The sequence below is a fragment of the Cygnus olor genome, chromosome Z (genome assembly GCF_009769625.2).
Source record: "Cygnus olor isolate bCygOlo1 chromosome Z, bCygOlo1.pri.v2, whole genome shotgun sequence".
Lineage (NCBI taxonomy): Eukaryota > Metazoa > Chordata > Aves > Anseriformes > Anatidae > Cygnus > Cygnus olor.
The window spans coordinates 23,985,636-24,002,530 of record NC_049198.1 but is presented as its reverse complement, the minus strand read 5'-3'; the positions used below and the strand labels follow the sequence as shown (position 1 = coordinate 24,002,530).

Genomic DNA, 16,895 nt, shown 5'->3' with positions numbered 1-16,895 from the left:
GAAACTCAGCCTAACACAGGACCCCCAGATCCCAACCCTCCGGAGCAGTTCACAAGAGAAATCATTCAAGGCACACCCAGGACATCATGCAAAATGCTGTGCCACAGGGATGAACCCTATCTGCAGCAGAGGAAGAGCCATGCCAGGATTAGGCTGTCTCACCGATAAGCAGCTCACAGGGAAGGTGACGGTGCTGGAAGCACAACCCATTGGTACTACCCACAGGTAATGCTTTCTGAATAAAGTAGCATCTCTTCACTGACTGCTCATGTCCTAGCTTTGGTTGCACTGGTAACGGCAGAGTCCCACATCAGTTGTACTGGAACCCGAATATCAACTGGTTTGCAAACAACACTTTAAAATGTAATTTAGACATCAAAAAGGCACCTAACAATGACGGTTGTTCTGGCTAGGTTAGCAGGTAGGTACCAGGTATTTACCCAAGTGGAAGTTACTTTACTTCTTGGAAGTGTAATTACCAGACAGAATCCAGTCTCAGGAAACTGCTCAGCATTTTGATGAACTGAGAAACAAAATGCACAGCAGTCTGCACAGAAGGTTTTTTTTTCCAAGTTTCTGTGGACCTGATAAAGCTAGAATTTTCTATTTTTCTCTGCTTCACTAGGAATTAGACTTACCTATGTTAAAGTCTGTTTTTAATTATTCAAAAAATATTCAAGCAATAAATTCATGCCATTATAGAGAGGAAACATCTAATCAAAGACCAGGAACCAGTGCTAGTTAGTTATCTCAGTATTACCTCTTTTTTATGAGCAGGAGCTGTTTTCCTCACATTGTACCCGAATGAACTGGTAGGGTTCAACCCACTCAAAACTCACATACGAACCAAGTACAAAAGCTTCCTTCCCTCACTCCTTTGCATAAATGTTAGAACAGATACTTAACACTAGGAATAAGAAGTCTTACTGTTTCCATATCCATGAAATAAACAGTGGTCAGAAACAAGTAGGTTTACTATTTCGTATTATTATTATACTATTTCTTCTATGAAGAGAAACTGAGGGAGTTGGGGTTGTTCAGCCTGGAGAAGAGAAGGCTCCAGGAAGACCTTACAGTGGCCTTCCAGTACCTAAAAGGGGCCTACGGGAAAGCTGGGGAGGGACTCTGGGGAGCATAGGGATAGGACAAGGAGTAGAGAGTTTAAACTAAAACAGGATAGATTTAGCTTAGATATAAGGAAGAAGTTCTTTACTCAGAGGACAGGGAGGCACTGGCACAGGCTGCCCAGAGAAGCTGTGGGTGCCCCATCCCTGAAAGTGCTCAAGGCCAGGCTGGATGGGGCTTTGGGCAACCTGGTCTGGTGGGAGGTGTCCCTGCCCATGGCAGGGGCTTGGAACTGGGTGATCTTTAAGGTCCCTTCTAACCCAAACCATTCTGTGTTTCTATGATCGCTTACTTACAGAATGCTTGCCATTGCAAAGTCACCTTTAAAAAAGCTGTATTTAAAAACATTTTACTCTCATATGCAAAACATAGTATAGTCTTATTCAACTAAAGCACACAGTGCTCACATGTTCACATCCACAGAGGTTTAACTGAAGCAGAAAATACAAGTCCACGTAGCAGAAACTGGCATTTCTTGATCTCTAACAGGTTTTGTGTTTAGAAACAGTGTACATACTATGCAATAGAACTACTTCACGTGGTAAAATTCTTTAGAACAGAATTCTATGAGTACTACGTGCAGTTCGGTACCATACTTAACTGCAAAAAAAACCTCAGTGTTTATATGCAGATGAAGATATTTCTTTACAATGGCAAACATCATATATATGACTTGATTATTTAGAACAAACTTTTGTATTTCCCTGTTAAAGCTTCAAGTATCAATTTTAATCAATATTTAACATTCAATAAATAAAATATTTAATATTCAATAAAATTAATATTCAATATTTAATTGCCTGACACTTAATCATGACCACTAACTCCCCAAACCTCTGGCATACAACCATATTAGTTCAACAGTCGAATTCTATTTTATTTTTTAACTTGACTTCATTAAGATGTCAGGTGACATAAGCAGGTCACCATGACAGTGAAGTTTCAGTTAAGATTAACTGCTGTTGTGCCATTCTGGCTAGGGATATTTCTTGCTCAAGACAAGAAGTTCAAAAAGACAACACCTCTTCCCAAGCACTGTCAATCATTTCATGGTAGGAACCCAATTCCTGCCTATGTCTAGATGCAGAGTTCTTGACATCTGAGCAGCAAGTTTGCTAAATCAGACACACATTTAGGAAAGAATGAAATTCCGTTATGTTTTGCAGAAGAACATGAACAAATATTAGCATGGAAGAAACATATACTGGGATGCTGACAAAGCATTTGGAAAACAGCATTCAGAACGTGAAAATAATTTAAATGAGAAGAAATTGTTCCTGTCTAATTGCAGATTATCTGTCACTTATACTCACACAAAAGTCAATGGAAAATACAGCTGGTGCAAAAGCAGTTTCAAAGTCAATTGGCCAAGTAGCTGCCTAGAGCCCCAGTTACAGTATGGAATAATTTGACAACAAAGCTACATAGAATACATATGCTTATTTTCGTTGGCATAGAGAACACTTTGTACCCTAAGATCACCCTACAAGGCAGCATAGTCCGCAGTGAATCACATGTTGGAGAAAACACATATACTGGTTTCACCAGTATAACACAATATTCTTTTACATTTTTGTACAGTCAAGCCAGGGCTAGCAGACTGTTGGAAATGAACAAGCACAAGTAGGAATTGTGAGAACATGTCAAAGATGATTTATTTCACCAACACTTCACCGTGAAGTGTTGACCATTAAAATGTCATTCTTCAGTTTTCAAAACTCAAGGAAGATTTCCTTATATATCCTGCTACAAGAATAGCTCCAAGATTAACTATGGGTTCAAGACTATAACACTGCTTACAGAACAAGTAATTTAAAAACATTTTAAAAATTCTAAAACCGTGACTGTATTATGTTATTTCTTTTACTAAAAAAGACACCGTGAAAGGAAGAAAAATGCCACTGCTCAACATGCTGAGAGACTCAAACTGGTGGACAGCCTCAGAAAAAACCTTCCAGACTTCAGCTTCAAAACTGAGGAACAAACTAGGACATTTCAATGCTTCCTACCAGGGTAAACAGACACTGCTGTAGAAAAAGGTAGGCCTAACCGACCTGCAATGACACTGTGCTTGAGCCAACTCCTGTATTTTTACAGCTGTGTAGTAGCTCAGTTAAAATGCTCACCTGGCACACTGCATAGTCAAGCATTTGTGTCACAGTAGAGGCAACAAGAAAAAGCAGTCCTTATCTTCTGTTGTTCCCTCTTTTTGGTGGCTAGCTCAGTGAAAACTTAATGATCAAGATATCGATATAGAATACATACACAAGAGACAGACAAAGCAATGCATGTGAATTGCTTGCAAGTACTTGGAGGAGTAAGAAGAACCTGAGAGGAACTACCTATTTCAAGCTCTTCCTTGTTCAAGTAAAGCTATTACTCAAAACCAGTCACACTCATTTCTTAAGTTAGCTCACTCGGTATCTGTAGCTGGGGAAAAAAAAATCATGACAAGATACTGCAAACGTCAATATATGCTTGTGTCTGGCAACCCAGCATGACCTATTGAATGCTTAAACAGTATCTGCCTAGGCTAAGTTTTTTTTAATGATGACTGGCATTCACCACTACCTGCCACCAGAAATGTGTGTCAAAATGCAATGTCTTGCCAGAAGCACATTTGTGAGGCAGTTCCAGAAAAATCAATACTATATTCAAACATTGTTCGAATGCTTTGCAGAATGGAGCAGGTGACACAACGCTACCACCAGGACACTGTGTAGATGCAACAAAGACCAACAGTGCATATGCAAGACTGCATGTGGTATAAAATCACAGCTCCCTCTGGCACCCTTTCCCCTCCAACTTGTCTTGAACATAATGCTAATTTTGGTGGATCCTGAACTGCCCAGCCTTGGGAAAAATAGAAGTCAAGATACTCACAACAGAATCAAGAAAAAAAACCTATATTCACAATTAGGTCTAAAATTTTATATTTACTAGTGCCATGCTTCCACACCCACTGCACCTCATTTGTGTCTGGACACATTTCAAACAGCTTTGCAGTGAGACCAGCATGAAAACCATGCTCTTGCAGAGCCTTCTACAGATGTCTTCCACGTAAGTAAGGACTTGAAATACACATTTCAACCTAACATGGTATCTTAGGAAGAAAAAAAAAAAAAGAAGAGGATGGACCAAATTCTCTTATTTTTACTTATTAGCAAGTAATACAGGATAGTTTGTTTCTTTATTCGTAGTTACAGTTTCCTGCTACTAAGACTATAACCACACAAAGGGATGCCTGAGACTTCTCTCTTTAAAGAGTGCGGGTTTGTCTCGGGTACAAAAGGCACACTATTAAAACCCAAGCACACTGAATTTCTGCATAAATACGTGCCTATAGTGTTGTGAGTTGCAGGTATAGCTCTAGTCTCAGTGGATAACTCTATACCACACTCACACTCTTGACTCTTAGAAGTTCTTTAAGAGTGACCATCCCTTGACACTCATTTTAGGCCTTAACAACTTCAAAATTAAAGATATCTAAACAAATGAAAGAGCTAGGTTTCTAATCTGCACATAACGTTTGCACTGTTTAAATGGTCACTGATCTGGAATACACTAGAAAATCATGGGCTTCACTAAAATCATGTTCCAGGCACCTACACTAATGAAAAACTAGTAGTAAATTAGTGCTGCATCGCTAGATCGTGTCTTCTCTTTGTAGTATGCTAATGCATAGGCATAGACTTGGAAGGCTGTGATTTAAAGAGTGATCAGCTATGAGCTTTACATCAAATTGCAGTCTTAAGAGTCAATCACAAAGAGAAAATGTTTTCCAACAAAATTTCCATAAACACGATACCTGATTTCAACTTATGTTATTAATTAGCAAGCATAAACCGTCTCATGCCACTTTGGGGGTCATTGTTTCCCCGGTTAGAAGTGACAGCCTGCTACAGTACTTCAGTCTATAACAGTCTCTATGGTTTCAAGACTGCATATTTCCTCAAGTACCGGCATGACATCCAGCCATGAGCCCTGCAAGATGACAGGAGTTGTGGCTGGGAGGGAGACTGTGCAAGAAGACAAAGAAAACATTCATCTGATGTTTGCTTGGAGACATTGAGATAAAAGTAATCTCAGCATGATGAATGAGAAGAATTTACATGTTTTTCAGCAGAACTAGGACTTCACCCAAAGAGCTGGTCAATACAATCTACGATGCATGGCAATATTGAAACAGATGAAATGTTCAAAAAAAACACCTTAAGTTATTACAAACACCTTTACTGAATCAATATGGAGGTCATCCCTCATGGCATTCAGGATACTCAGTTATGTTTGGACAAGCCAGAAGAGCTGCTTTAGATTTCTCATGCTAATTTCATGCTCATAAAACTACTGTGACAGAGGATAACTTAAGCACGTAGAAGTCTCCATGCCTTACTGCCTCACAAAGTAGTTTATTAGCCATTTCAAGCTGATTTACATACAGTCCATCTGTCTAGGTATTTATACCTTACCAATTTTTACAGACTATCAAGTTTTGTGGGTGTTCCCTATAGCAAGTGATGTTGATCTGTTTCTGCTACGCTCTACACACTGCTACAGAAGACACCACAAACTACCTTGCTGCCACTGCTTTCCCACAATGAGCATCTCATTTTGCACTTGAAATGGCGAGATGACCAGGAATTGCATTAACACTGAAATACCACCAAGAAGTCACACCTTCTGCTCTTTTATCTGCAATATTTCTGTGTCAGGAGAAGCACAGCTGATGGAACTGTTGCTAAGGTGAGGTTTTGGAAGAGCTATCTGCGTGGGAGTGAAGAAGGCTGAAGAACTCAAGTGAGGTCAAATTCAATGGTTAACAATGCTTCTGGCTCCTAACAGCTTTATATTGCCCATCGCCCAGCTAGAGAAAGGAAATCGAAAACTTATAGGATAAGAGTTTGGTTTGGAAACACCTAAAAAATAAAGGCAAGAAGTCAACAAAACCCAGTTTCCACAGCAAGTTTTTTATGTCCTCAACTAACGCATATTATCAGATTCTAAGGCTTCAGACTGGCTTTGTAAAAGTTATTACATCCTAAAGTTCATAATTCTCAGTTCCTCTATATACCGTAGTACCCTCCCTTCAAAACAGGACTTTGCCTTAAGGAATGCCTTAAGGAAATGTGTTTGACCAACCCTCCATACCTCAACAAGGGTAGGAGCTAAGAGTGGACCAACCAGAAACAGCCATTTTCCCCTAACTGTCAAAAATTAAAACAAAATACTTATTTCCAGGCAACCATGAAGCAAATAGGTACATCTTAAAATATTCATCTTCCACAGTATTCTCTAGCCAGCTTAAGAACTCTAGTATTGTAATTCTGCCATCTCAAACTGACACATACCATAACCATCTCTGCGAAGACAACATACTAAATATAGTCCAACAAAAGTGAAGCTGAAGTCTTTATAAAGACACCTTGATTAACGTGACATGACAGAGACAAGCAGATCTAAAGAAACTTTTACCTTGTAATTCCACATCATTCAGCAAGAGTGAAGGGAAAAGACAGTTAAATGAATTTGGATTCCTGTCCACAACACAAAAGGCCAAAAAGGAAAGTAGCTACAAAGAAACTACTCATCAATAAACTGGGAATTAATCCCAGAGATTAAGCTTTACAGAACAGCAAACTCTCTACCAGAATTCATGGCTGCGCAGCTTCCATACTGCTTCCAGCATCGACTGCTTTTCACTCCAGCCTCAGCAATGAAAGCATCATAGCCTACAAATACTAACCTCCAATTCCCCTGCCATCAACTGAAGTAAAAGCAGTACCAATGACCGGTAAAATAAGGTAATTTAATTGGTCAATGTATACATTAATCTGGACTACCAATACACATTCTGAGTATGTCTACTTAACTGTTTCTTCAGGATTTTTAATATAATCAAATCCCTGCTCAAAGATGCCATTGTACAATACTGGCAATATTTTTATTTCTCGATACTGGCAACACAAAAGAGACACAGCACAAACTAGCACAGAACATACCGATGGAGGACAAAGTAGAAGACAGTGAGAGAGAGCAGCAGGCAGAGGAACAAGAGTGGACATCCTACACCAGAGCACCTGGTCTATGCCTCAGGCTTGATTCATTTACCTTCTCCCGTAAGAGAAGAGAAACACCCACAGATACATGAGATACAGCACTAAGAAGAGTGGCTCCTCAACTACTGCACCCTATAAACTGTTCTGAAGCTTCAAGTTTCTCAGAACAAGTAATTAGCTGCCGTACAGCTTCAGAGACCAGGTCACCTAGAGCTCAGTATCCACTGCATACACTGCATAATTACTTTGCGTGCTGGATGGCACACAGTGAGCTGAGCAGGCGGAACTATGCTGGCAGAACTGTGAATTCTTCGCTACAGCACGTATGACTAAGAAAGCTACTGCCGGTTAGGTAAGCCGGTAAGTATTGCTCCACAGTCCCACACTTTCTTTGTTCTGACCACTGGAATAGGTAAACTCTCCACCAGCCAGGCACTACAAGTTCACCACACAAGCTCATGCTGGACAGCAGTATCATTAAATACAGAATATAATACACAGACCCTCGTGTGGTCAAGTACATGAATAATCAGTCACTTGCAACTTGCTTCTAGAGGGCTCAATTTTAAGACCTTAGTAGAATATCAGAAGAGTATTTTTTATAACTGCAGTGATAAGAGTCTAGCACGTGCTGGTCTCAAAGCAGCCTGAAATCCATGGGCAACAGCATTTAGATGCTAATTCAAGATCGCTTTTGGAAGAGGACCTCTGCCCTGAATATTAGCAAGTGTCCAATACACAACTGCAGACCTCAGAGCTGGTGCTGGGTCTGCTCACTCACACTTACATAGCAGGGAGCCTACCAGTAACACACACCCACATTCCTGGTTTTGTCCATCTGTTAAAAGATGTTCTGCAAAGGAACTCTACATTGCCATGCCCCAGTGAGTACCATCTAAAGAGTCTTCAGAGTATGTGCCAGCAAATTTTGTCTTCCTCATCTCAGCGTGCCAAGATACTACCCAGAAGTCATCACACAAACAACTTCACATTCCTTCTCCAAGTAATTTTTATAGTCCTTCAGTATTTAGGGTTATTACCACTCCCTCTACAGATAAGGGTTTGTACTGTTCATTAGGGAACTGCTGCATGAGAACGCTGCTGCACTAGAACAGCAGCAGTAGTGAGTTTATGAAATTGAGGGGTCTTCTGTTTTTTGTTTATTTAGTTTTAAGTCAGGTGTTTGTATCCAGAAATGCTCGGTTTAGTTCCGGAGAAAGTACAAAGTTTATTACTCTACAACCGTTCTCAGAATTTGCAATGAGTTACACCTAAATGACAAATCTACAAACAGTACTGATTTTAAATAAATGTTTTACATTACGTGAATTAAAAAAGCTAAATAATCCTATCTGCTTAGCAGTTTCAAGAATATAGAAACCCCAAACACCATACTATCATTTAGACTTTTGGCAGGTTTTTGAAACACATTACCACTTCCCTGAAAACGTAGACAGCAGCTGCAAGCTTAGGTTTATTCTGCTTGGATGTATCATCTATTTATTTTAAATGGAAACGAATACAGGAGGAAACCAAGATCTAATGACTAAAAAGAAGTCGTTCCTTCCTACATCTTATACAGGGAGCGTGCTCCAGCGACTAGGACAGCGGCAGCGATGCAGCTGTTGCCTCCCTCCCAGCAAATTACTACACTGGAGAACACCAAGTGCCTTCAACAGCTTGAGGAAAGAAGCACTCGCAGTTCCACATTACCGACTTCACGTTCAAATTCCTGAACGACCGAAACACAAAGGGCTCGAGCGGTAACCATTATACCCTGAACTATCTGGCAGCATTTAGAAAGCCAGCGTCTCGGTCGCGCACTGAAAGCCTGCCTCCACCTTGCAGTTAGCCAAACCACATCGGGCCTCCGTTGCCTTTGCACATGGACGAGCTTCCACCCCGTTCAGAGGTTACGGGGCAAGCACAGCGGTAGGGTCTCCGTTTCATCACCTCACTACACCGATCGCTGAGAACACAACTGCGGAAAGTTCCCGCGGGTACCTCCTGAATTAGACGGAATCAGGCTCATCGCGAAGGTCTTACTGCTTCCAATTGCCTTAAAATCGAGACCTCGAGCGCGCGCCCCGGTTTGGCTGGGCGACCCGCCGTAAGGGGGTGCGTGTGTGTGTGGGGGGGTGTTTCTGCCTTGCTCTACCGGGCAACCGGCACGCGTTCGCCCCGCGAGGAGTTAAAACCAGCCCTCCCCGGGCTCCAGCTCCACCCGACCGCACCGCAGCCGCCTCCCCGCCGGGGGAAGGAAGGTGCCGGGCTCCCGGCGGCCGCGACCCCCGGGCCGCGCAGCGCTGCCCCCCGCCGCCTCCCCCGCCCCGCCGCAGCCCCCCGGATCCTTACCCCATGGCGGCGCCGGGCACCGGCGGTGCCTCGCGGGCCGCTCCTCGCCTCGCCGCGCCTCGCAGGCCCGGGGGGGGCGGGGGGGCGGGGGGGACGGCGGCGGCTCGCAGCCGAGCGGGGCCGCCCGCGCCCTAGGGAGCGCCCCCCGCGGGCCGGGCTCCCATGGCCGCCCGCAGGCAGCGGCTCCGGGGGCAGACGGGTCCCCTCCTCCCTCCGGCGCTCGCCTGCCTTCTCCGCGAGGGGCTGTCGGCCGGCGGCTGCGGCGCTGTCGGCCGGCGGCTCAGGGACGGGGGCAGGCGGTGCGCGCAGGGCTCCGCGCCGCCGCTCTGGCTAGCAGCAGCCCCGCCGGCAGCGCGGCGGGCAGCGGCGCATGTTCCCGAGGAGGCAGGGCGAGCCGCGGCACCGGCATCGGGCTCCCGGCGTGCGGCGGCCGGAGGACGAGGAGGAGAAGGAGGAGGAGGCGGCGGCCGGCAGCGGCGGGGGGCTGCGGCCGCGCGTCCCCCGCGGGCGCCGGGGTGCCGCCGCTCCGCCCGCCCGCCCCCGGCTGCGGAGGTGCGGGGCGCCGCGGTGGTGGCGGTGGCGGCGGTGGGTCCGCCGGCGGCCGTCACGCCTCCTGCTGCGGCGAGCGGGCGGGCATCGCGCTGGGTCGGCCGGTCGGTGGGTGCCGGCGGGAGGGGCGGCGCGGAGCCCGCGATGCTCTGCGGCGGGGCCGCGGGCTCAGCCCCGCCGGTGGGGTGGGAGGGAGGGATGAGGTGGGAGGGATGCGGGGAGGGAGGGAGGGAGCGCCGCGTCAGGCGGTGCCCGGCTGCTCCGCCGCTGCCTGCGGCCGCCCGCACCCCCCCCCTCACGGCCCGTCCCGTCCCGCCGGTGCCGGTAACGGGCGCTGACAGGAGCCCGGCCCCGCCCCTACGGCACCGCCCCGCCGCTCCCTGCCGCGGCACCCGCCCGCTCTGCCTCCATCCGCCGCCCGGCCGCCCTTAAATAGCCCATCACGTCACCGCGCTCCCCTACGCACCGACGTCACGCACCGCTCCCGGCGCTGACGTCACCGCCGTGCGGGGGATGACGTCAGAGCGGCCCGCCGGGCCGGAAGCGCTGCTATAATAGGGAAGGGCGGCGGGGCGGGGAGGAGGGGAGGGAGAAGATGGCCGCCTCCGTGTGCCCGCTGCGGGCGCCGCCGCCCCCGGCGAGGGAGAGGGGGAGGGGGAGGCGCGGGCGGGCCCCGCGGCGGGGCGAGAGGACGGAGGGGGCCGGCGGGGCGGGGCGGGGTAGGGGGGTGTGAGCGAGCCGCTGGGCGTCAGCCCCCCGTGGAAATGGAAGGAGACCCGAGTTCCGCCAGTGGATGTGGTGCGGCAGGGCACAGCCCGGCTGGCGCCGCTGCGGTCGCTGCTGTTGGTCTCTCCTGAGGCAGAGCCTCTCCCAGCGAGAGGCTGGGGTGAAAGGGTTTTCCCAACCATCTGACCTCCCAGGGTAAAGACAAGCGCTTCCACGAGCGTTGTCAACTCATACGTGTACGTCTTTCACAGGTCCTTGCCTCAGCGTTTTCGCCTGTAGAAATAATCCCGTGTCGAAGAGGAAAGGTGAAGACGACAAATCAGATAACAAAGGGAATCTCCAAACAAACCCAAGCATGAGAAGCCTACCGTGAATCATCCCCACCAGCAGCAGCGAGGTGTTGTGCGGATTGCCTCGCAAGGGAGAAAATAACAGCTTCCTCAGTTTCACGTTTCTCACGTGCTAACTTAAAACCTAAAGTGAAGGCACCGAGCTACAAAAAGTTTAGTCTTTTTGTAGTGGCATCAGTCTGAGGTTTAATGTGTGCAACGCCCGACATGCACAGTTACAGCTAGGCTGCTTTACTCTTCTGGACTGCTGTTGTCATTTGGGGGGGGTTCACATGCTCAGTCTGAGAGAGATGAAACTCTATGCATCGCCCACCAAAAACCAAACTAGATATACAGGTTTCTAGCAGCAAGCCTGTTCGTGGCAGTCTCCTCTGTTGGTTGGGAAAAAACAAAGATCCACGCTGGTTTTTTTCTTCCACATTGTAACAGTGAAGAGTGAAACAGACTACGATAAAAAATAGTTCAGTCTAGACAAATGTAAACAACACACGCCTTATAAATATTTTCCTTGATGTCAAGGAGATAGAAGCCTAGATTGATGAGCTTCTAAAAGGCCCACATGATATTTTGCGTGCAGTAACAGCAGGTCAAGAGCAAAGAAACTAAGGCTCTAAATCCATATACGAGCAACTGTTGCATCAGTTTTATTCTTTCAGCTCAAGCTCGCACACTAATGAAAACGCTTTAGTATTTCACTATACCCGAAGTATTTTGTTTAGATATCACAGAGATGGCTCCATCTGTCTCTGCCTTTCAACTCGTTCGCGTATTTGGCTTGCATGAAGTATGATGTTTTCCCACTGCATGGGTGCAAAAACAGAATTCACTTAGACTGAAGATAAAAGAAACCAAACAGACACTGAGCCCCAGGGGAAAAAAAATGCATGTGCACTTGAGAAACAGAGGTGTGAACAGATTCAGGGACAAAACAAAACTGCCATCTCCAGAACAACCCTGTGTGGGAATACCAAGAATGTATTTATACTGACTTGTGAAATGCCCTATATGTTTTATGCTCCTCTATAAAAATATGTGAGGACAGGTAAGATCCTGTGTAGGGTAACAAGAGCTATAGTATCCTTTTCTTCTCCTCCTTTGTCTTCTCTTTTTCCCCCTTCATCTTCTTCTTCTTATTTTTCTTCTCCTTATTCTTAGTTCTTCTTTTAAACAGTGTTAATTTATTGTTACAATTAAGCATAGCAGCTCCATGTAATTTCTTGCTTCCCTTCCATATTTATTGTTATTGTTCTTCAGGTCTGACTAAGCTATCTCTAAGCCTTAAGCTTCCTCTCAGTTACATGCTTTTACAATTTTGATAAGTTTCCAGGTTGATTTGGTTGAGTTAACATTATTTGTATGGTGGAAAAAGCCTTTGTTTATGCTTGCCAAGCTAACTGAAATCACTTCTCCGTCTTGCCGTTCCACAAATTAATGTAAGAAAACATGGTGACATCCATCAGCTAAAGCTGAACTGTACATGCAGATACAAAGACAGCAAGCTAGGAGATTAAATGATAGGCAGCATACTGTGCCATTAACAGAAGCGATACACAGTCACCTTATCTTGAAGACTGAAGAAATACAATGCAGTGAAATTTGATGGTGATAGCTCGAGGTTCAGCTTTGCCATTGCTTTAGAACCTTTTCTTTGTCTGGAGCACTGGTGGAGGTGGTCTTAAGCTGTAGAGCACACGCTGCCTGCTGGAAACTACGAGCAGGTCAGTGGCTGTAACGTTCTGTAAGGAATGCCACTATCAAACAAGAGATGGATGGCTTCAGGCAGGGCAAAGCACAGGATGGTGCAGGAGAAAGCCTGTTGGCTGCTGCTGTGAAGCATCGTATTCCTGGCATGTGTGTTCATAGCCAGTGACTGAGCTGCCAAGCCCTGTTCTGACACCCTTGCCCTAAATGGCCAACCAGCTGGGGCAACACCTGTAAACTTGGCAGCAGCATCAATACCTCTGAGAGGAGCATTGGTTGAACCTCCCAGTGAGATACCTGCAGATGGAAAAAACAAAACAGGTGGCTGAGCCATCCCAATCCCTAGCCTGCTGAGCACCAACATGGCCACTGGCCTGGCCAAAGTCCCAGAACAGCAGCAGAACAGGGCTGGAAAAACAAGGAGCAACACAAGGGTCTATGTTTTCACTAACCCTGCATGGTACCTCTGTATTCCCCATGCAAAACCAGATCTCTACAGGTAGATCACACATTGGTTATGAGCTACCATCCTTGTCAAAAAGATAAAGAGAGACAGGGAAATTCCATTTGAAAGATTTGATATGCAATCCCTTGTTCAGCTCCAGCCAGCACTTTGAAAAGAGAGGAATTGTAGCTGCACCAAAACCAGACAAACAATAAGGATGTTTAGGGAACCTGAGCACTGTTATTTGAGAGTAGAAAAATAAAACTTGGCTCGTTTGGTCTATCAAACTAAAATGTGAAACAACATAGTATTATGCTTTCCAAACGTTCTGGCTGAGGCCAACACAAACAACGGAGCAAAAGATATTAAAGGGCGAAAGAATAAAGGGTATAAACTTCCTATTGATAATTTCTCCTGGCAATCCAAAGGTTGATTTTCAAGGAGCTGGTAGCTTCAAGAGCAGCCATCCAAACTAAATTCAAAAAACAGGTGCAAAAGAGACAATGACTGAAGAGTCATCACAGGATGCGGGTGGGAGCCCTCGCTGCCTCCACGTGGGAGAGGCGAAGGTAGCTGGAGGGAGACACACTCTGGTGGATCACAACCTGCAGTCACCACTGCGACCGCGGCTCTGGGCTGCTCCCTTATATCAGCTGCTGTTTGGTTTAATGCCCGAAGAGTGTAAATTCCAAAATCCCTAAGGAGTGTTTATTCCCTCTGAAGATGAGGGAGCCAGCACCTCGCACTTTCCTCACTCCTTCTCATGCACTGGTGCTGTTCTGTGTCTCTTCCTTCCTCCTACTCTTTCATGCCTTTTCTTTGCCCTGCTTTCTCTTGTCTAATCACAAATCTTTCTCCCCACACACATGGTTCTTTCAGTGAGTGGGATCACTTCTCCATCATTTTCACTGGCAGGATCTGTATTTAATTTATAAATGAAATAGAGAAGAGAGGGGAAGAGAGTAAATGGCCTCTTCTTCCCTGAGCTCAAGGTTTCTGTCTGCATTTTCATCAGTCTAAAAAAATCTTCACTGTCATATCAGGTGGGCCTGGAGGGATTCTGGAAGAATTTATATTCACCATTTTTTTTTCTTCTGGAATAGATGAAGAAACTTAAGTGCTGCTTTATATTCAAGGAAATATGGTACTGTGAAACTAGGACTAGATTTGTTTTTGAAAGCAACTGCATGACATAATTCCCTCAGATGCCTTATGGTCCAATATTTCTAACTCAGTCCTGTTGCCAGTGAATGCTAGTTTTCCGGCACCCACTTCCAACATCTCATTGTTTTACCACCAGAAATAGATCACACATCTCCTACACAGTTCTGTGGCACTACACCCCTACAGGATTTTTTTTTAAGATACTGAGCCCTGAGTAATGCTTTTATTTCTTAGTCAGATTTATCAGTAGCTGCAATTCCTTCCCATGTTTTTTCTGACCACAGAGAAAGCACAATTTATGCCAGCAGACTGATTATGTCAGCTTGTCATTTCTGTCTAAGTACTCCAAGTTTATCTAGATACATTACTCAACTTAGTTGTTTCCCCAATTCCTTGCAGGTATTTTTGCAATTTCAGCTGAAGATGCTGAAAATACTGTAAAACAAACATAAAACAACAACATGAAGAAGAAGATGAATATTTTTTACTTATTAGTTTTGGAATATAGCAGTAATGGCATTGTGAATATGAAAACTCTCCAAGAACACTCCTTTCCTGGCAAAACTGTATTTGCAGACAAAAAGCCATCTTTTCTCTGTGGGTCACATCCGAGAAACCACATACTTATAAAAAAACCTTTTTCAGTAATATTTACATTACAGGCAATATGATCTGTGTTTCCAGAAAGATTAAGTCATAGCAATCATATGGCATTTCTCTTTTTGATAGAGAAAAATATCAAACTCCTGCCAAAACAGACTAACTTGATTTCTAGTAGAGCTCCTAACAAATACCAAATTTCATCCACGATTTCTGTGTCTGTTCTTCCTATTGCTCCCATCTTTGAAATAGTAGATTGGTATTATTAAGATTATTTCCCAGTGTCTGAAAGCTTGCAGTATATGAAGAACTCATTTACTACTGAGTATGACATTGCCTTAGAATAATTAGCTTCTGTTTCCAGCAATTCTTCTTTCCTGCTTATTTTTTAAAAATTCTTCTAGAAGTTCTAACAATGGAATCTCTCTGGAAATATTTGAAGAAACTGCCTAATTTTCTGCCTGAGTTTTCCTTCTTAGCGATGAGTTTTTCTGGGACTTTGAGAGTGGTATTTGGATAAATTTATTCTGTGTTTCTGTGTATCTTTCCATAAAGGACATCTGGCACTATTTACATAGAGTTTCCATGCATCTGGACTTCAGCTGCTGCTAAGAATGAAGTCCTACACATTTGTTATCTTGTCCACATGAGAAAGTTTTGACCAAGCTTCCTTTGAGAAGTACTAACATCTCCATGCTGTGAAGCAGGAAATAGAAAGTTGGCCGTGAACATTCTGAATATCTTTTTTCCCCAGTTTTAGTCCTTTACCATTCCTCTGCCAAGGATTAGAAATTCCAGAAGTGAGGGTATACAGGAAAACTTCCTCTTCTTCTTGTGTATATACATAATGATGAAGTTATTACATGATTATATATATATATATATATTGCACAGAATTCCCACCTCACTCGATGAATAGGACAGTTCTGCTATGAAGACAGATCTGCGAAGAAGGAAAACTTCCCTCTAAGAAGTCTTGCTTATTGCATTACTTGGAAAGTATGCCTTTCCTGGAGGAAACAGTCTTTACCTGCCTGGAACAAAAGGCTTACAGTGTAAGGCTACAGAGCCATAGAAGAGCCACAGAAGCAGGTTTTAAGTGCAAATAGAGGAGAAATAAAGGAACAGAGAGGATGATTTTATGCTCATTGCAGCCAAATGCTGTTCCAGGAAACCTAACTCCTCCTTGCTACACTACGTGTGCAATTCTAGCTGAGGGGCTTCCTTAAAGTTGGCGTTAGTTCTATTCATCTCCTGGGAGACTAAAGATTTGGGGGATTGTAACAGTTAGGATTGGTGTTAATAGGATTTCTGTTTGAACAGACTGAAGGATGTATTATTTCAACATAATGCAAACACATAAAGTAGCTGAATTAAAATTACAGAAGCAACATCATTTCTGTCATTTCCCAACCTCCAAATGCCTGGCTTTACATTTAAATTCAATTGGCATAGTTTAGCATAGTTCTTTCTATGCCTATGATTTATGTAAAGGGGTTAAGGTTTTCCTTTTCACAAATCTGTGAAATACAGAATTCAGATTGGGACGTTACCTTTCTCCTCTATCTCTGTTCCTATTTTCTGATGCATTCCGTTTATTCTCTTTGTCTTTTCATCTTGATCCTGCTCATCTAATGACTTAACAAGCTCTGTAATAGCCCCATGTCAGTACCCGCTGTCTTGCCCCACCACCAACGAAGACACTTCCACCCTCATATTTCTTTCAAACAGTCTAATAAAAAAAATAGTATTTTTTTTCCTCTCTTATTTCTAATTCCTCTCGCCTGCTGAGGGGTCCAAACACCTCATGGTGTCCTTTCAGCT

At 44.6% G+C, this 16,895-nt stretch overlaps 1 protein-coding gene and 1 long non-coding RNA gene across 2 annotated transcripts in view; one reads left to right on the top strand and one right to left on the bottom strand.

Annotated features, from left to right (window-relative positions):
* The window catches only part of HOMER1 (homer scaffold protein 1), an 86,872-nt gene extending 76,891 nt beyond the window's left edge, over positions 1 to 9,981 (bottom strand). Inside the window, exon 1 of the mRNA XM_040540211.1 lies at positions 9,537 to 9,981. Within this exon, the coding sequence (XP_040396145.1) occupies positions 9,537 to 9,541 (5 nt within the window). The 5' untranslated portion in view covers positions 9,542 to 9,981. The remainder of the gene's footprint in view (positions 1 to 9,536) is intronic.
* A 789-nt stretch (positions 9,982 to 10,770) lies between these two features.
* Positions 10,771 to 13,166, top strand: LOC121061412. The gene is made up of 2 exons (XR_005815078.1): positions 10,771 to 10,883; positions 11,063 to 13,166. It is a non-coding gene; the product is annotated as an uncharacterized LOC121061412 (long non-coding RNA).
* Positions 13,167 to 16,895: the final 3,729 nt, after the last annotated feature.